Source organism: Erithacus rubecula (genome assembly GCF_903797595.1).
Source record: "Erithacus rubecula genome assembly, contig: scaffold_656_arrow_ctg1, whole genome shotgun sequence".
Taxonomy (NCBI): Eukaryota; Metazoa; Chordata; class Aves; order Passeriformes; family Muscicapidae; genus Erithacus; species Erithacus rubecula.
In genome coordinates, this window is record NW_027635684.1 from 18,524 (window position 1) to 39,664 (window position 21,141).

Below are 21,141 nucleotides of genomic sequence, written 5' to 3' on the forward strand. Positions count from 1 at the left end.
ACAAAACACGGTGTAAGGGGAATGAAGGGAGATCAGAGAGAACATGAGCCCTTTGTTCCCGCTTGCTCAGACAAGTTCTGAGATGCTCCCCCTCCTTTGCCTTCAGGATTTTTCAATTCAGACCAAATCAAGCCCAGAAGCTGCTGAGCTCTTGGGATGCTCGCTGCTCTCCAGCTCTCACACCTCCAGCATCTCAGGCTCACTGGCATCCAGGAAGTTCAGCAGAGCTCCCTGCCCTGCTGCTCTCTGGAAGGTCTCTGCCAGCCCAAGTACCTCCAGGGCCCCCATGCCATGGCCAGGAAGGGGAGTGAAGACATTGGGAGCAGATGCACACCCTTCCTTAGTATCCCATCATTTCTGGCACAGCTAAAGAGCCAAATCAGGACTTGTTCAAAATTCAGTGAAAGGATCAGATCCTGCCAGGGATACATTGGGCCCTTTCTCATCAAGGCTGACATCAAGTAGACGAGCCTTTGACTGGACATTGTCTTTACCAAAGCTGTTGTTCACCTGCCTCCTCCTGCACCCCACGGCAAATCCAAAACAACTGCAGGTGCTGGCCCTGCTGCAAAGGCAATCATGTGGCTGGGCTCTGGGCTGCTCTCCCCATGGCCACCTCCCATCCCTTCTCTCTGGACAATGCCAGGGCACACAGCTGTCCAGAAGCTGATGAAGTCTAGAAACAGCATCAGAGACAACTGTGCTGCTAAATACTGTAGCTTCTTCCTATGTATCCATGAGAAGGAACTAGGCTTAGCATGGAGACAAACACAAGGTTCAAAAGAGTGGCTCCTCGCCTTTATTTCAAGGTGGTCCCAGGACAAAAGAGAGGAAGAGGATCTCAGATCTTGGCTTTTTCTAGGAAAGGGTCAGAGAGGGGATAATTTGGCTCTCTGCCAATAGGATAGGGACAGTAGGGAACAGGTAAGACCTTCCTTATACTTCTGGTATCGGATTACAACATCTCACCATTTTCTGTTTATTAAGTGAGGACAAGATATTAAATTTAGTTTGATTTTGCTCAACATTTGTAATTGGTGGGAGAATTAGATTGTTCTATGTTTTTCATTTCTATGTGATTGACTACAGAGGTAGAAGGAATGATACTATTAATAGCCTTGAAAACTAAGTGACGTAGGATTATGAACGCCATTGTTACAAGGAAAATAATAATAAAGAATAACAAAATTGTTTTAACAATAGAAGTCCACCACTTTGAGAACCCCCAGCCTTTGAACAGTTCATTGAACCAATCTTCTGATTCTTGCTTCACTTGTCCGATCAATCTGTTCTTGTTTCAGAGGGCAGCGTGGATGTTAGGAGCTTTTCAAGTCAGATTCATACAGCAAAGTCCTTCAAATTCCTGGCATTCATGTCTATGCAGTAGCAGAAGAAAATCTACAACAGCACAATTTTTGAATTGTGGCCTGCCTGGCAATTTCCTCATCTTCTAGGAGGGAACTGATGGCAGTTGATGCTAAGTTTGCCTGTTTAACCACCCAACACTCTACATGGCTTAATTCACCTAGAGCTTTGGCTGCTGCAACCCATGGAAGGAACACGGACACAGCAATTCTTTTTGATTTGGCCCAATGGAAAATATCAGCATTACAGTTTGGATCCAAATTGTCTGCACTTCTCTTTTGTATTTTTCCAGCCAATTTGTTCTTGTGAGTCCAATCACTAATTAAGCTTTTGTTGGGTGCTAATAGGAACAACCACCCGAAGGTACATGGCCCTCCTAGAAGCCGAGAAGGAATCCCTACCCATGCCCCGTCTCCACAAATTAAAAACAATCCCTTAGCAAGACTTTTGGGACAGGAATACATTGGAATGCCCATTGCAATATTATTCAAAATATTACACCAATGTTTGGCCATAAATTCTCTATGAAATTGTCATATGAAATGGAACTCATTAGTGTTAGTAGGTTTTGGGACAATATTAAAATGAATGCAGTATTGTGCTGAGTAGGAACCCAATAACTCCAATTCTTGGGGTTCCTGAGCTGCTTTGGGCAATTTTGATAGCAACGCCTTTATAGGGTTTTTGCGCATTGCAGCTTGCTGCCTAGGATTTTTATCACTGGGCTTTTGTATTTCAAAGCTGGCTGAATATTCTCCAGCCTTCAATGGGACTCCTACCAGGCAGGTGGACATAGGATCTTTTGCTGTTGCAGTGGACAGACATATGTTTTCCTGTTGGACCGTCTGTGCCAGGGTGACCCAAACATTTTGACATGGCTGAGGGACGATCCATGCCGCTGCCAAACTGTTCAGTGTTAACAAGAAGACAACTTGGAAGGGGTACTTCCCAGGGTTGAGTGAAGGGTAGGTTTTCTCTAAAAGGAAAAACAAACATTTTAAAACACATTAAAAGTCTCTGTCTGCTGGACTGTATTCCTTTATGAAGATTTTTTCTCTTCCATCTGGCGACGTTTTTTTTTGAAGCAGTGGCTACTTACTTCTCATTCCCTTCTGCTGAAGCTGGATATTTTGGAACAAAAGGCTTGACCCACTTCTGGGGAATCCACCGAGGGCCTAAGGGAGTGGATATGTGTAGAAGATGTTACAGTCCCTAAAGCATACCCCTGGGATGCTACCCCATGAAACAAAGAAATTCCTTCAAATGAAACCCCCCTTCCCTACCGAAAACCCCGTTATCTCTTAGGATTTGTATTGGCTCTTAAAGTTACAAGTTAATTGGTTCTTTTCTCACTTAGAGTTTTAAGATAATTGGTTAGTTTGTAAGTTGTAGTTTTCATTGGTTAGAAACTCAATCCTCTGGAAACCTATATAAAGTGTTTTGTTATCTGATATAATTAGACCGTTGCTAGCATCTCCCTTCGAGGACAATAAAGCTATCTTTGCAACTTTGCAGCATGATCTCAAGCCTTTTGTTCTTCACTAGTGAGTAGCTGAGGGCTCTGCATCTGGGGTTCAGAAGTACCTGGACTCAGGGCTGCAGACCCCAGTGTAGGAAAACACCCAACTCTAAAAAGCCAGCTACATTTTGGCGCTCCGGACAGTTTCTTCACACCCTAGCTAGACCCTGTGAGCAGTTCTCCTATCTGCCTCCGAATCGCCAAGCCATCTGGAGGTGTAAGTTCCTGTTTTATAAGAATTCACACCAAAAATCCAAGACTTGTCCAGCAACCCCAGACACTGGCCTGGGACTGGATGTCGCTAGCAGCGGCCAGCAAACCTGACCTTCTCTGCTAAGATCTGGTGAGCACTTAGCTTTTTAATGCGTACATTTTTATAAGGTCAAAAGCAAGTTGTTTTTATTCTTTTCTTTTATTCTCGTTTTTTTGCTGGCTAGCCAAGAAGATCCATGGGTGGTTTGCTCACCAAACCCTCCCTAACTCCCATGGAAAAAGGCTTTTATTCCCAAATTATTATTTTTTTATCTGCTAACAATTTTTAATTTTCTAAAAACTCCCTTTCTAAGTCTACCTTAAAATCCTTTGTTAAATTTATATTCCTTCATTTTCCTGATACTAATTCTCACTCTGTCACATCTGAAAAGTTTTGGCAGGCTGTGGGAACTCAAATTTACTTTTTACAAACACAGCAAAAATTTGCAGCCGCGCTATTCATCCCTTTATTTCAAGAGATAATAAGAGCAACACGCTCTGCGCCCCCCCCCCAGCTATCTGTGTTTTTTCCCACCCGCGCTCTATCCCCCGACCCCGGTGGTCCCATTTCACGAGGTCCTTCCCCAACGCCATCGTGAAAAACCAAAGCCCCGCGAGCCCCGCGAGCCCCGCCTCCCCCGCTAGCCCCAAGCCCCAAGCCGGCTTCTGCCAAAACCTTGTGCTTCACCGAACCGCCTGTTTCCCCCTCTCCCCCCTTTCTCCAGTCCGCGCAGCAAAATGAAGCATTATTTTCCCCCAAACCGACGGGTCCCCTGTGCCCCCCTCCTTCCCACTCCGCGTGTGCAAATGACACCCAGCCCTGCCCCGCAGCCCCACTCGGTTTTGCCACGGAACAGATGCCCCTCCCCCCACGCACACAGCCGGGGCGAGCTGCAGAAACCGTGCTGCCACCCGAAAAATTCAAAGATGAACCTTTTAATCTAGTCACAGACTCAGCCTATGTAGCCGGTATAGCTATGAGAGCAGAACATGCCTTTTTAAAATATATTTCCAATCAAAAACTGCACCAATTAATGCCTACACTGATATACTTAATTTCTCACAGAAAACAGCCTAACCACATTGCTCATGTAAGGTTACACACTGATCTCCCAGGTTTTATTACAGAAGGAAACAGATGAGCAGATGCTCTAGCAATGCCCATACAAACTGCAAATGTCCTTGACATCTTTGCTCAAGCAAAGCTGTCACATGCATTTTTTCATCAAAATGTGCCTGCTCTTATGCAAATGTTTAAACTCGCAAAAGACCAAGCAAAAGCCATTGTAGCAACGTGCCCAAGCTTTCAAACTTACCAAATACCCTCTATCGGTACAGGTGTCAATCCCAGAGGTCTGAACAGCTGCCAGCTGTGGCAAACTGACGTGACCCACTCCCCATCATTCGGGAAATCCAAATACATGCACGTGTCAGTTGACACGTTCTCTGGAGCAGTTTTTGCATCAGCACATGCAGGAGAAAAAGCCACTCATGCTATTAAATATTTTCTCCTAGCCTTTGCCACTCTGGGAGTTCCACAAAAAATTAAAACTGACAATGGTCCCGCTTAAAAATCTCAAAATTTAAAAAAAGTTTTTCAGTGAATGGGGAATTGAACACACAATTGGCATTGCTGCAAATCCTACATGACAATCCATTATAGAAAGAACTCATCAAACCCTCAAAAGAGTTCTCAACCAGCAACAAAGGGACAAAAAAATTTTATCTCCAGTTGAAAGACTTTGCAAAGCTCTCTATGTTATCAATTTTCCAAATTGTACAACTTCAGAACCCGACCCCCCAATTCTCCATCATTTTTCAAACTCCACACAAACCAAACTCACTGAAAAACCACCAGTGCTGGTAAAAGACCCAGAAACACACCAAATTTCTGGGCCCTTCCAATTAATCACCTGGTGAAGGGGATATGCTTGCGTATCCATGCCATCTGGTCCAAGGTGGTACCCAGGAAAAAACATAAAACCATATTTAGGCATGGCAGAACAAACTTCTTCAGGCACAAAAAAAAATTCTCCTGAATCAAACAAAAAACCTCCTCAAGACCAAACCAGCTCTGCATGGAGACGCAGGCGTTGCAGAGCACTCACATACCAAAGAAAAAATCATCCTGTCACTCGACAGCGGATGAAACAGAAAACCAAACAGCCTTTAGCAGCCTCAGATAAGCCTTAAGCTGAAATTAAGTTTTTTGTAGTTTTAGTTTGAAAAATTATTAACCTTTGTAGATTTTTTTGTTTTGTTTTATTATTACTTTTGTTAAAATGTTTAACCTTATACTCAATTTTTTATGTTTAGTGTTAAGAAAAAGGGGAGAAAAGGGAAAGGACAAAATCCTCTCCCTCCTCTCTCCAAAATAACGAATTTTGCTTGTATTTCCTATCAGAAGCCTCATCCTTGTTCAAAGATGAAAATTATCCTCATTGATTTTGTTTTCACTGCTGCCGGGATGTTCTTCAACATACCTCATGCCTTCGGCTGGATGGGCCCACAACCCAGCCACAATATTTGGGTGACCTTAGCAAAGACATTGAAACAAGATAACTTGTGTTTATCCCTAGGCAGCCTTGACAATCCACTTCCCACATGATTAGTGGGAATTCCATTCACAGCAGATGAATGGCCCGTTCAAAACTCAGAACTTCTCAGCACCACGGGTAAGAGACCCAACCCCGTGGACACTTGGGATGATTGGACAAAAATTTTGCCAAATGCCCTTGAGGAACCCCAAGAATTAGATTTGCTGGGGTCCTCCAAAGCAACATACTGTGTCAAATTTTACTTTAAACGCCCAAGGCAAAATATACAGGAATTGGATTTGCACAAAAACACATACAGAAAAGACATATCACCCATCAGTAAAGCATACAATTAACCAGATTGTTGTAATTACACCGCTCCCACAATTTCAGAGTCCTCGCTTCATCCCAAGAAATTGCCCAAGGGAATGTTTCTCATCTGTGGTGATCAAGTTTGGGCCGGAATCCCCTCTCGTCTCCAGGGGGGACTTTGTAGCCTTGGCAAGCTTTCTACCCTCACACCCAACACTACCTTATTAGACAATTGGAAGAAAAATAGCAATTCAAAATGTGAAAAAAAGATCTTATACTGAATTTGAAGAAAATTGTGACCCCAAAATATATATTTGGAACAAACCAAAAAGAATTGCTGCCTCCCTGTTTTATCCTTGGGTAGCAGCAGCAAAAAACCTTTGTGACATTGACCATTTAGGGTGCTGGCTCAGCAAGCAGGCCAACGGTACATCTGCTGCTCTGAGTGACCTTTTGAAAGATGAAGAAACCATAAGACATGCAACCCTTCAAAATCGAGCAGCAATTGACTTTTTGTTGCTTTCTCACGGACATGGCTACAAAGACTTTGAAGGAATGTGCTGTTTCAACCTGTCTTCCCGCTCCACATCCATTCAAGAAAACATCCAAAAGCTGAAAAACCTCGTAAAAGACCTCAAAACTGAAACCACTCCAGACTGGGTCAACAACCTTTTTAGCCAATGGGGACTGACAGGATGGGCTTCGTCCTTGGTCAAAGGAATCGTGTGGATTTTCATTGTTATGCTTGTTGTGTTAGTTATGTTTTCATGTTTAGTTCAATGTTTTAAGAAAACTGTTAAAAATGCTCTCTTTGCAAATACAGAGAGAGGAATTGTAGAAGATGTTACACTCCCTAAAGCATACCCCTGGGATGCCATCCCATGAAACAAAGAAATTCCTTCAAACGAAACCCCCCCTCCCTTTTCGAAAACCCCGTTATCTCTTAGGATTTTGATTGGCTCTTAAAGTCACAAGTTAATTGGTTCTTTTCTCACTTAGAGTTTTAAGATAATTGGTTAGTTTGTAAGTTGTAGTTTTTATTGGTTAGAAATTCAATCCTCTGGAAACCTATATAAAGTGATTGATTTGTTATCTGATATAATTAGACCGTTGCTAGCATCCCCCTTCGAGGAAAATAAAGTTATCCTTGGAACTTTGCTGAGTGATCTCAAGCCTTTGTTCTTCACTATGAGTAGCTGGGGGCTTTGCATCGGGATTCAGAAGTACCTGGACTCAGGGCTGCAGACCCCGGGGTTGGAAAACAACCAACCCTAGAAATAGTTACACGTCTGGATGGCTTTGGCCATGAAAGCAAAGGAACAACACCCATGGGTGAAATATGCTGTGAAGGTGGGTAGGCACCCACTGATCGTGTGGGCAGAGTTTTGTCTCCACAACAGTTCAGATGACTCGGCCCTCTGCCTTCCCTTCTGGGTGGACACAGGATCAGAATCACTGTCATCCCAGACATACACTGGCCTCTGCCATGGAAGCTAGAAGAAGCCACCATGGTGAGTGGAGTTAGAGGGATGACCCAAGCCAGCAAGAGCACCCAACCAATAGCAATAACACTCTGCACCAAGAGAGGACCAGGAAGGACTATCACCCTTATAAAATATGTTATGTCAGATTGCCCACCCTTGTTGGGGAGAGATGCCGTAGCCATGCTGGACGTTAGGGTGATAAATTTATTCTAAGGGCCACTGTTGCACACCCGCCATTGCCCATCAAACTAACTTGGAAATCAGTCGATCCAGTATGGATGGCTCAGTGGCCCTTATCCAAGTCTCAAATGACTGCTCTCCTTGAGCTAGTTGGCTGTGAGCTACACAAGAATCATATAGAACCCTCCATGAGCCCATGGAACACCCCAATCTTCATAATACCTAAATGGTCCGGCGAAGGCTTTCGTCTCCTCCACGACCTGAGGGAAGTGAACAACAGAATCCAGCCGATGGGCCCAGTACAAACTTCGCTGCCCATGAACTCAATGATACCAAGAGGGCAACCCTGCACAGTGCTTGACATCAAAGACTGCTTCTTTTCTATTCCCCTTCATGAAGATGGCAAGGAGCGGTTCATCTTTTCCATCGTCTTTCCAAACAGCCAGCGGCCCAACCTACTTTCATTGGAAAATGTTACCCCAAGGAATGATCAACTTCCCTACCATCTGCCAGATCTCAGTAGACCGAGCGCTAGCACCGGTCCGGCAGAGCAATCCAACTGCGGCCATCATCCAGCACATGGACGATATCCTGATCGATGCGCCATCAACAAGCCAAGTGGACCAGCTGGTGTCAACCATCTCCAAGACCTTAAAGACAAATAGCTTTGAAATAGTGAGCACAAAAATAAAAAAGGGACAGTGCATAATCTTCCTAGGAGTGGGAATCACAAGCTCCTATGTAACTCCTCCCCAGGTAAAAATCCACCAAGACATCAAGACGCTCCATGACGTGCAGCAGCTGGTAGGGTCCTTGCAGTGGCTCCGCAACATTGCCCTGGTTCCTCCCGAGGTCATGGACCCTCTAAACAACCTCTTGAGAGGAAAGAACCCATAGGAGCAGAAAACCCTGACAACGGAAGCGATAAGCTCGCTCAACTTTATCGAACACCAGATGTCAGTGAGCACGCTCACCAGATGGGATTCAAGTGCACCAATCAATCTGTATGTTCACTTTACAAAAAAAGGGGGTGTGGGAGCCTTAGCCCAAGGACCCCCTGACAAAGCCCAGCCGATACAATGGGTGGTCTTGGGAAAACCGTCATGCGCTTTTTCCTCGGGAGTCGAGTGTCTCAGCAACCTCATCATGAAAGGCAGAAAACTTGCCCTAGGACATCTGGGCATTGAACCTGCCACGATATACTTGCTCTTCCACAAGCGGCTCTCTGCGCAGTCGACAACAGTATCTGAATACCTAGCCATGGCCCTTGCAGGCTTCGGAGGAGAGATTCGCTACACGGCAAAACCCCCTTAGATTCAGCTGCTCGCAGTCGTCAACATTGACCTCCCACCAAAGATAATCGACCGACTGCAGGCAGGACCAACCCTCTTCACAGATGCATCATCACTGACCTCTATCTCAGCAGCAGTATGGCAGTCAGGAGAACAATGGCAGTGTGTCAAGACAACCGACCCCATGCTTTCAGTCCAACATCTTGAAGCAGCTGCCGTAGTGCTAGCATGTGGACTGTTCCCAGAACACCTTAACATTGTGACTGACTCCATATTTGTTGCCAAGCTCTGCCTAGCCATGTCTGGACCAGGTGTGTCAGTGTCCGTGGTGGCAACGATGCTAGAAGAAGCACTCTATTCTCGGACAGGCACCATCTCTGTCATCCACATCCAGCCATAACCCAATCAAAGGATTCTGCCAGATTGGCAATGACAAGGCTGACGCTGACGCAAAAGACATATGGATGCTGAAAGGAGCCCGTCAGTCGCATGAATCCCTTCACATTGGAGCAAAAGCACTTGCAAAGAAGTGTGGAATTTCTGCCACAGACGCAAAAGCACGTCGTAGCCACGTGCCCTCACTGTTAGAAATTACCACTGTGGTCAAGCAGCGTGAACCCCAGGGGCCTCAAAGCCTCAGAAATATGGCAGACAGACTTTACACAATGCCAGCTGTCAAGACCCCGAGAGTGGCTTGCAGTAACAGTGGATACATACAGCGGCATGATCATGGCCACACAGCACTTCAAGACTGTTTCCAAAGCGACCAGCCAACATTGGCTGACAGCCATGGCATGTCTTGGAGTTCCAAAACAAATCAAAACAGACAACAGCACAAACTTCACCTCAAAGACAGTCCAAGTGTTTGTCTCAAAATGGAACATCACCTTGGTACATGGCATCCCATAAACAGCACCGGACAAGCCATCGTTAAAAGAGCAAAGCAGACTCTGAAAGCCAAACTGGAAGTACTAGCAAAGACAGAAGGTTCCGCCAATGTCATTCCCCCGGGTGACCAGGCTTGCATACTAGCAACGGCGCTGCTAGAGTTAAATCAATTCCCTAGGGGGGATGAAACAAACAGTCCTGCCCAGAGACACTGGGCCACTCAAGCGCTAGAGACAGGCCCACTGGTTGTGATCAAAAATGAACTGGGGGAGTGGGAACAAGGTTGGAGACTAGTGCTTATGGGGCGGGGGTATGCAGCCGTTAAAAGAGTTGGGGACATCAAATAGTGTCCACTCAAATCAATCAAACCAGACCTTCAGAGTGGAGCTAATGAGAGTTGTGAGCCTTGTTTGCAGGACTCGATCATCGGGCGCTCCCGCAACCTGTACACCCCACTACCAGGAAAGAGAGAGAGACCACTGAGCAACCTGGCATCACCTGAGAAGCTCGCACCATCAAAATCAAAGCAGCAACGGTATCTCTGTGTTATCCTGTTTCTAGGCTTAGTAGGCGGAGGACAAGCAGACACAAAGCATTATCCTCACCAGCTCCTCAGGTGGGTTCTACTCTATCTCTCACGTGAGAGGGTTATCAAAGAAATTGTTACAGCCGACACCCCATCTTTCGAGTTCAGGCTAAAAGACATTTTTCCCTCACATACAGGGTTCCCCAAATTTGAAGAGACAACATTATTTCAGACCTATTGGTGCCAGGAAAAATTACTGCAATTACCCAGAGTATGGATATTGTGGATATTGGGGGTGTGAAACTATTGTAACAGGCAATAGATGGAAACCACAACAGCCTGAAAATTCCTGCAAATTAAGTATATTCCCCACGGCTGTCTCGAACCAAAATTTGAAATGGATGGGTACGTGATCTTGCCCCAAGGCAGGAAACAGCACACCTGCACAGGCTATATCATGACAATCCTGCAGCTGAGCCATGATAGCTGGGCCATGGGCAAAGTGTGGACAGCGTTTGTTCACCTTTCTTGCCGCATTTGGGCGAACATACAAATTATCAGATTCCCACCTCCAATATCCCAATCAGTCGGACCCAATCCGGTTCTTACAATGAGTAGACCCAGGCAGAAGATTGCAGCTAACCATAGCTCTAGCCACAAAACACAGATGCTAAAATCTACCTCCTCCCCATCTGATCTCTTAGCCAAACCAACCCTCTCTAATCCACTCTTAAGCGTGTTAAATGCTACTTTTTTATCGTTAAACCAATCCATCTTGAACCTCACAGAATCCTGCTGGTTATGCTATGATGCACAACCCCCTTTTTACAAAGGTGTAGCCCTCGATCTCCCATTCATCTTTTCAAAGTCAAACAATCCACGCCAATGCAGATGGGACACCCCCTGGAGAGGCATTACCCTAAGCCAGGTTACAGGCCAAGGCAAATCCTTTGGCAATGCACACTTGGCAAAGCGGATGGGCAATGTCTACCAGGAATTCGTCAAACTTAAAGTGGTTCCAGTGGGTGATCCCAGTTGCATCAGGGATGTGGGTCTGACAACGATCCAGGGTAAGCCCATGCGTACCTCTTGACAAATTCCATCATTCTACTGGCTTTTGTGTCCAAGTTTTAATTGTCCCCAGAGTCCTGTATCGCCATGAAGAAGAAGTGTACCGCTTGTTCGAGGAAACCGACCGGCTCCGCGAGCCAGAAGTGATAACAGGCATCACCATCACGATGCTCCTCAGTTTAGGAGCTACCGACACTGCCACAGGTGTCTCAGCCCTTGCAACACAAGATCAAGGACTGGCCCATCTGCAGATGACTGTCGACAAGGACTTGCAGAGAATTGAGAAATCCATTTCTTCCCTAGAAAAATCCCTTTCCTCACTCTCAGAGGTCGTCCTCCAAAACAGGCGAGGACTGGACCTCCTGTTAATGCAGCAAGGAGGCCTATGTGCCGCCTTGAAAGAGGAATGCTGCGTTTATGTGGACCACACCAGAGTCGTTAGAGACTCCATGACCGAACTGAGACATCGACTGAACCTGAGAAAAATGGACAGAGAAGCTCAACAAGGCAGGTTCGAATCATGGTTCAACTGGTCCCCATGGCTCACCACCCTAATTTCTACCCTAATAGGCCCACTCACTATAATCTTACTAACACTAATGTTCGGGCCCTGAATACTGAACAAATTGGTGCTATTCATTAAAAAGCATCTAGAAACGGTTAACATGATGTTTGGCGAACACTGACAATTACTTTAAGGCATGCCAGTTACTAACACATTAACAATTTTATAGTAACTTTATTAACCCATGAAATTTTATAATGTCAACATTTTATAATTTTATACGATTTTTACTAATCATGAGAATGGGGGGAAATGTGGAGAGCTAGGGATATGCAAGTGGAAGAATTCGAGTTGTACGGTCAGTTAGGACCCCTTCCCCCCATCGCAGTGAGACCTTTGCTCCGTGCCTGGCCTTACTCAGCCGGACGTGAGCAGAAGGAAATGACACTAACAGGCCAAGTTATAAAAACCCTTGTGACCCTTCAATAAACACAATTTTGCTGTCCACCAAGTTGGTGTCTGGAGCACATGGACCAAGTGGCCCTGGGGTTTGGGCCGTCATGCTGGGCTTAACCCAGAACCAGGTCATCGCAACAAGAACCTCACAGAAACAAGTGTCCACGTGAAACAACAAGACCTTGTGGAACCAAGGAGTCCAAAGGACTAAAACAGATCTTGCATGGCTCTCCCTTGGGAATAGAAACCTCCATGGTGGCATCTTGACACATACTTGAGGATGGTGTCTGTTTGCAATGGGGAAACTCAGGAGTTTCTGATTGCTTCAAAAAAAGAAAAGGAAGAAAACCCCTGTTTGCTTGAGTGCAGCCAGTTCTCCAAGCAAAGCAGGTCCCAGGTGAGTGAGGACAGACAGGATGGGGCTAGGCAATGTGGAGCAAGGTTGTCCACACTGGGTTAGACCTCAAGGCACAGCTTCTCTGAGCAGGCCAGACCTCTTCAGGAGAGACCCTGGATCAGTATCATTCACAGAGCTCTGCAATCAACTCTGCTCTAAAGAGAAACAGTAATAAAAGACATGCTTTAAAATAGGAACACTTATTTCTAAGAAGCTCTTTGAAATATTTCTCCATAGCTGTAGAAAAAACTTCCTAATGAACTTCATCAGAACAGAGGGAAATCAAGGTAGAGCCATGGTTTTGTCAGGACTTGCTTGATCCCAATGAGCCCTGTGGTGTATTAACTTCAGGGCCTGAGAGGAGATTGCACAAACCTTTCCAGGAGTCCAAGTCAGAAGAAAAACCCAAAGTGTCTCAAAGCATTAATGGAACCCACTGAGGTCCATCTCCAATACAGGCTCCTCATGGATTCCTTGGAAAAGAGAATTGGCGCCCATGATTGCCCAAAAACCTCTCAGAGAGTCACAGAGGAAAGGAAAAAGGAAAGTACCTTAAAAAACTGAAACACCTTGAAGCATTAGTGACAATCACTGAGTGTTGTTACTGACAAAAGCTCTCAAGTGACTAATTAAAGCAGATAACAGGAGGCCATGATTTCACAAAGCTCTCAGAGACTCCAAGGCAAAAGCAAAATTCAAAGTCCTTTGAAAAACCTGTACTCCCTGGGAGCATAAGGAACCCCCCAGGACCATCCCTGACCAAGGCTCCCCAGGGACTGATCCCAGCAGATCCCTGACACCACTGGGATGTGGGGGGATGCTGAGGGCAGGACAAGGGGTGACAGTGCCCAGCCTTGCTGTGGCTGTGCCAGGAGGCCCCAGTGCCTCAGGACAAGGCGTCTCCTCAGAGCCCTTGGTGGCAGGGACCCTGCTGTGCTCCAGGGCACCAAGGCTTGGCTTGTCATTGTCCCCACCTGTCATCTCTGCCTCCAGTTCTTGGCTCTTATTGTGGCTTGAGGACACTTTCTCAGTTGTGTCCCTCAGAGGGACCCATTAAAACTTTAAGAAACTTTCAAGTTTAATTCTGACTTGGAGTTCTGTAGAGGTTTCTTCATCTCCCTCTCAGGGACTGATGTTCAGGGCCTCAGCACAAACCCCATGAGGGTCATTAAAGTCCTTGTGGTGTGTCTGTGCTGCTCAGCTGGGCTGGGCTCCTGGCACAGAGGCAGCTCCTGGCAAGGGCAGCAGAGAGACAACTCTGCCCAGCAGCAGCTCCTGTGCACAGCCCAGAAGGTCTGAGGCTCTGCCTGCAGCCACCCTAGGCACAGCACAGAGGCACAGAGAGCTTCAATCAGCCACAGAGGGGAAGATGCTCAGAAGTGACTGGGGCAGAATCACTCCCAGCATCTGACACAGGAAGCCTCTGGCTGCAGGACAAGGCAGCTGCAGCTCCTGCGGTGATCTCCTAAAGATGGAACATCCCAATGCCTACAGATGCCGTGAGTACATTCTCTGATTATTTTTGATGTCAGGGAGGTGAAATGCTCATGAAGCTCTGACATGCTGAGGATTTTTGATCAGTCATAGAATATTTCCAAGACAAGGATTTTGATAAAAAATGAGGAAATTTCCTAAGACTTTGTATTCAGTTTCCTACTACTGGAAAATGACAGGGAGGTAGGGATAAATATTAATGGGATTATGAATTTTCCTAAGTGCTTGAGACATCCAAACTGTTATTTTTAGTGATCAATTGCTTCACAGGAGATTCCTGATGTGCTTTCATCCACTCTGCCCATGGACAGAACCAGCATTTCCTTTGCTGGACCCAGCTCAGTCTGACCTGTCCTTTCCCCCACCTGCAAACAGAACCTCACCAGCCACTGCCCTGAGAAGAGGCAGGTTCTGTAGAGGCAGGGAAAGTGCACAGAGATTTGGGGGCTGTGAGCACTGGCAGGGAGAGATCAGGCACAGGGAAACACCTCCAAGAGAAAAACCTCCAGGATGCAGAGAGATAATCAGGGAATGAGAAAAACACAGAAATGTTGTGTCGGGGAGAGTTTAGAGATCCCTGTAGGATTCCCTGCAGTGCAGCCCCTCCCTCTGAACAAGCCTCCTCCCTCCTGTCCCCCAGCCAAGCCTCTGCCCTTAGGGCTGGGGGTCCAAGGTGTGAAGCCCCTCCTGTGCAGGTAGACCTGCTGCAGAGCTGTGGGGCAGCTCTGAAGCCCTGGGCCCAGTTCCCTCTGCAGAGCACAGGGCTGGGAGCAGCTGCCCAGCACTGGGGGCTCTGGGAAGGGGCACAGCTGGCTCAGGGTGACGCTGTCCCCAGTGCCCAGCTGTGGGCAATGCTGTCAGCACAGCCAGGGAAGGAGTGGGATGTCCCGGAATCCAATGCCATAATTGTGACACATGGAAGTGTCTCTGAGATATCCTCCCAAGCTGGGAGCTTCAATCCAGATGCAAATCTGTCCTAGATGATCTTTGTGTTATCTGAAAGACTCACAGGGAATGGCAGAGGTGTTATGACAGTGAAAATTCTGATGGAGTAAAAAAATGAGCAACATGAGTCCTTGGCTACAAATATGGTGCTAGAGTGTGGGGAATCCATTGGTTCTCAGCAGCACCTGGTGGTTTTCAAGGGAAACATGGGGGGATAATCACCTTCCACCTGAACAGAATTAAAGCATGAACAGGCCAGAAAGACAGATCATCTTCCCACTATCTCCACTCATCACTTTACCTCACAGAACATTCTCTGGTCTCCCTGATGGCAGCAGAAATATTGAGATATATCCAGGGATACCAGGAGAGATACGGAGGAAGCTTAAAAAACTGTTCTAGAATTCTTAAACCCTAAAGGATGTCTGCGTGTATTAGAGGGGAGGATGTATGGGAAATGGCTTTGACTTCACATAAAGGTATCTCCTCTATCTCTTCACTGTCTCTATCTCCATGAACAGGTCCCCATGTCCAGAGACACCAAATGTCTAACAGCAGCTCCATCAGCCACTTCCTCCTGCTGCCATTGGCACACACGCGGCAGCTGCAGCTCCTGCACTTCTGCCTCTTCCTGGGCATCTCCCTGGCTGCCCTCCTGGCCAACGGCCTCATCATCAGCACCGTAGCCTGCGGCCACCACCTGCACACCCCCATGTTCTTCTTCCTGCTCAACCTGGCCCTCACTGACCTGGGCTGCATCTGCACCACTGTCCCCAAAGCCATGCACAATTCCCTCTGGGACACCAAGAACATCTCCTACTCAGGATGTGCTGCACAGCTGTTTTTCTTTGCCTTTTTCATTGCAGCAGAATTTGCCTTCCTCACCGTCATGTGCTACGACCGCTACGTGTCCATCTGCAAACCCCTGCACTATGGGACCCTCCTGGGCAGCAGAGCTTGTGCCCACATGGCAGCAGCTGCCTGGGCCAGTGCCTTTCTCAATGCTCTGCTGCACACAGCCAATACATTTTCCCTGCCCCTGTGCCATGGCAATGACCTGGGCCAGTTCTTCTGTGAGGTGCCCCAAATCCTCAAGCTCTCCTGCTCCAAATCCTATCTCAGGGAACTTTGGCTCCTTGGTGTTACTGTCTGTTTGGTGTTTGGTTGTTTTATGTTCATTGTTTTCTCCTATGTACAGATCTTCAGGGCTGTGCTGAAAATCCCCTCTGAGCAGGGACGGCACAAAGCCTTTTCCACCTGCCTCCCTCACCTGGCTGTGGTCTCCCTTTTTACCAGCACGGCTGTATTTACATACCTGAAACCACCCTCCATCTCCTCCCCATCCATGGATCTGTCCCTGTCAATTCTGTACTCAGTGGTGCCTCCAGCCCTGAACCCCCTCATCTACAGCCTGAGGAACCAGGAGCTCAAGGCTGCAATGTGCAGACTGACGACTGGATGGATTAAGAAACTATAAATTGCTTGCCAATTTCTGCAAACCACTTGAAAAAAAAGCATATTTGATACTTTTTGTTGGACTCATATTGGAGGTTGTCTTAGTTTACATCCAAAATATTGACCACAAAGAAAAGCCATTGTTTGTGCCATTTCTCATTTTGATTCCCTTCACATTCACTGTGACCCACAGATGATGTCAAGGAGAGTTGGTCTCTTGGCAGCTTTGAATGAACTAAAGAATCTCTCTCCCAGCGAAGTTTTCTCCAGAGATGCGCCTTTTGTTCCCTTCTGTGGAGTTGCAGCAGCAATGTCTGCGTGCAGAGCTGGGACAGATCAGTGCTGGCACAGGAGCTGTGCCCAGCAGCAGCAGCAGCACTTGGTGTTGCCAGTGCTGCTCCCGTGCCACTGCCTCGCTGCCCTCCTGTCCCTCGTGTTGCTGCAGGGCCTGAGTGCTCTCGGGGCCGGGCACAGCCCTGGGGGTGGCAGTGCCGGGGCTGCAGCAGGGACAGGCCATGGGCACTGCTGGGGCAGTGCTGATGCCTCAGGGCAGGGCCTGGGGGCTCCAGGCTCCTTGGCCAGGCTCTCCACAACACTTGCCCAGGCCAGTGCTGAGCAGCGGAAACCCGTGTGAGCAGCCCCAGGTTGGCCATGGGCAGGCTGGGGGCAAACAGCATGGCTGGTGCTCTGCAAGGTGCCTGCAAGGGGGAGAGCCTGCCAAGGAGCAGCAGAGCAGGGGCTGATCCATCCCCACTGTGCTGGACAGCCCAGGGCAGCGTCCCAGAGCGTCCTCATGCACCTGCCAACAACATCGCCCCTCTGCAGCCCTGGCCTCTCCCCCAGTTCACACAGGTGCCGCATCCTTGCAGGCACAGACACGGCAGCACTGGCTCAGAAGCCCCTGTTTGCATTGCACAGAGCAGGCATCAGCACCCCCATGGTGCTGCTGTGGGGAGATGGAGCTGAGTGAGCACAAATGCCATCAACCCCTGGGGCCAGCAAGGACTGGGGGATGGAAGGGAAACCACTCAGATTTGTCGTGGCACCTGCAGTCAGCCAGAAAGTTTGTTCCCATGAGCTTGAGTTTCTAGTCCCACTGCAGGCATTGTTGCTCAGAGCCACAGCTGCCTTGTTGCCACCCCCACAAAGCCCTGAGCATTTCCTCTGCTTCACTCTTCCTTTCTTTCTTCTTTCTTGATCCACATTTATGCCTCTTGACCATCCGTGTCCCCTTCCCTACAAACAGCCCATCCCTATTTTCCCATTCCTCATGGCTGCACTCCCCATTTCAGTTCCTAAATTGGCACTATGGAACATCCCTTGGGGAGCAGGATCATCCTACAAGTGCTTCATGAATTGTCCGCAGGCTCCTGCAGTGCCTCGTGCTGCTCCCTTGCCAGAGGCACCACAGGCCAGGGGGGCACATCTGGGCTGCTGTGTCTGGGTGGGGGTCTCCCTGTTGTGGGCAGTGAGGAGGGGCTGGAGAGGCTCTGCAGGACTGACAGGATGGGCTTTGGGGCTGTGTAGAGAAGCTGAGGGACCTGGGCTGCTGGACCTTCTGAAGACGAGGCCCAGGTATATCTTGCAACAGCTTTAGGGGTGGTTTCAGAGAATCACAGAATTTAGTAGGACTGGAAAATATCTTGGAGATCAAGTCCAACCTGTGCATTGAAACCACGTTGTCTCCCCTATAAGCCTCCTCTTCTTCAGGATAAACATCACCAGTTCCCTCAGCCGGTCCTCACAGCACTTGTGTTCCAGACCCCTCACCAGCCTTGTTGCCGTTCTTTGGACACGCTCCAGCCCCACCATGTCCTTACTAAATTGGCAGGCCCAGAACTGGACACAGCACTCAAGGTGCTGCCCAATCAGTGCTGAGTACAGGGTAAGAATCGCTGTTCTTGTCCTGCTGGCCACACCATTCCTGATCCAGGCCAGGAGCATTTGGCCTTCTTGGCCATCTGTACACACTGTTGGCTCGTGTCCAGCCTGCTGTCCATCAATGCTTCCATGTGCTTTTCTACCTCTCCGCTGTCCAGCCACTCTTTTTCTAGCCTGTAGCATTGCATGAGGTGGTTGTGGCGATAGTGCAGCACTTGCTGTGGTTAAACCTCACTTTGTTGGATTTGGGCCTTGCATCAAGCCTGTCCATGTGCCTCTGCAGAACCCTCCAGCCCTTAGTAGATCCACACATGGTGTCTAGACCAGTGTACATTTAAGGCCTCAGGGTAACAATGGTCTCCATGATTCCATGTGGTCTCACAATGACACAATGTCTCCTTGGTTCCATTGAACCTCTCAGTGTCAAAAAGTCCCTTGGTCCCCTGAGGGCTTGCAGTGCCACAGTGGATCCTTGGTTCCATGAGGTGTCACAGTGTAGAAATGCTCTCCTTGGTTCCGCAGTGTCACAATGGCCTCTTGGTCCCAAAGGGGCACCACGGTGTCAAGCATGTTTCCTTCATTCCCTGAGTCTCAACACTGACCCCTTGGTTCCATGGGCCCTGCAGTGCCACAATGGTCCCATCATTACACGATGTCCTGCTCTGTCACAATGCTCTGCATGGTCCCACAAGGCCCTGCAGTGTCACAGTGGCCTCTTGGTTCCATGAGGCCTCTGAGTGCCACCATGAATTCCTTGGTGCTGCAGTGTCACAATGGAGCCCTGGTTACACAAGATCCTGCAGTGTCACCAGGGACCCTTGTTTCCATGGGGCACCACAGTGCCACAATTGTTCCTTTAGTTCCAAGAGTCCTTGCAGTGGAACAATGGCCCCTTGATTCTATTGGCCCCAGACTCTCATAAGGTTCTCCTTAGTTCTGCAGTGGCACAATGGTCCCTTGGTTTCACAAGGCCCTGCAGTGTCACAGTGGCCTCTGTGTTTCCACAAGGACCCAGACAGCCACTATGGATTCCTTGCTTCCATGTAGCCCCACAGTGTCACAGCGGCCCCTTGGCTACGTGGTGCCAAGTTGTATACAGTGGCACTCTGGTCCTCTCAGTTACCCAGGGCCCTGCAGTGTCACGATCATCACAGGATCACCCAGGCTAGAATAGATCTTTGAGAGCATCAAGTCCAACCTGTGACCCAACACCCCCTTGTCACCCAGATCATTGCACTCAGTGCCATGTCCAGTCTTTCCTTAAACACTTCCAGGAACAGTGACTCCCCCACCTCCCTGGGCAGCCCATTCCAATGCCCAATCACCCTTTCAGTGAAGAATATTTCCAAGTGTCCAGTTTAATTATTCCCTGGTGTAGCAGAGCTGTGTCCTCTTTTCCTGTGACTTTTCCCTGGAAAAAGAGCCCAACCTCCACCTGCCTGCACCCTCCTGTCAGGGAGTTGTAGAGTGATGAGGTCTCACCTGAGCTTCCTCTTCTCCAGGATAAACATCCCCAGCTCCCTCAGTTGATTCTCACAGGACTTGTACTTCAGACCTCTCACCAGCCTTGTTGCCCTTCTCTGGACACTCTCCAGCCCCTCCATGTCTTCCCTAATATGTGGTCCAGAACTGGACACAGTACTTGAGGTGCTGCCCAACCAGTGCTGAGTACAAGGGAAGAATCACTGTCCTGTTCCTGCTGGCCACACCATTGCTGATTCATTGTAATTCCAGGTGTTGGATGAGGGAATTAGAAGGAGGGGGTGAGGACAAAGTGTTATTTATTGTCATCCATGAAGGGTCTTGATTTTCATATCTATTCAGACTTCATTAGAAGATTCAGGGGTTCAATATCAATTGGACACTGCTGGTATCAATCAGTAAATACTAAAAGAAATCAGGACAAAATACTTCTCCCTGCATTGTTTTCAATATAGTATATAGCATATTCACTTTGAATACACTACTGAAATCTGTCTAATTAATCACAGAAGAATTGAAAACTTAAATTATTCCCAGGGGCTTTTCTTGTTTGGGTGTTTTGAACAAATACTTTTGAGTTTTTCTCACTGAATCACTGAACTGAAGAGGTCAAGAAAGAAGAGTTCAATATTAAGTTTGTTGTGGATTTTGCACTGGCTAAATTGCCAGTGCACCCTCTAGAATTATTTACTCATTTTCTGATGTGAGATGGGATTAGGAGGAAAGCAAAACTAGCTCAAACTTTAGAAGGTACAAAGAAAAAGCTTTATTACTAGAAACTAAAAGAAAAAAAATTTCAATAAAACTTTCAGAATATTTATCTTCCCCCTAAAACTTCTTTTCTTTCACACTGATAATGTACAGAAACAGATCAGTCAATTTACCATCTCAACAAATAGCCTTTCACCCATTTACTTGGGTGAGGAGAACTTTTCATCAGTCTATGGAGATTAACAAGTTTAACAAGAAAACAGTTTTCTCCTGGCCTCTATGTCACAGTGAATCAACCATTCAGGAGAATGTAAATCTGATCACTGTGTAAAAATCCCTTCCTCAACTTACAGGTTTCCTATAACTATTTTTGAGGACCATATCAACTT

The 21,141-nt window shown here is 47.5% G+C and overlaps 1 protein-coding gene across 1 annotated transcript; it reads left to right on the forward strand.

Annotated features, from left to right (window-relative positions):
• Positions 1–15,767: 15,767 nt before the first annotated feature.
• LOC306816533 (olfactory receptor 14J1-like) lies at positions 15,768–16,700 on the forward strand (the record flags this gene model as incomplete). The annotated part of the gene is made up of 1 exon (XM_079332968.1): positions 15,768–16,700. One exon carries the CDS (start codon positions 15,768–15,770, stop codon positions 16,698–16,700), a length of 933 nt encoding a protein of 310 aa, XP_079189094.1.
• Positions 16,701–21,141: the final 4,441 nt, after the last annotated feature.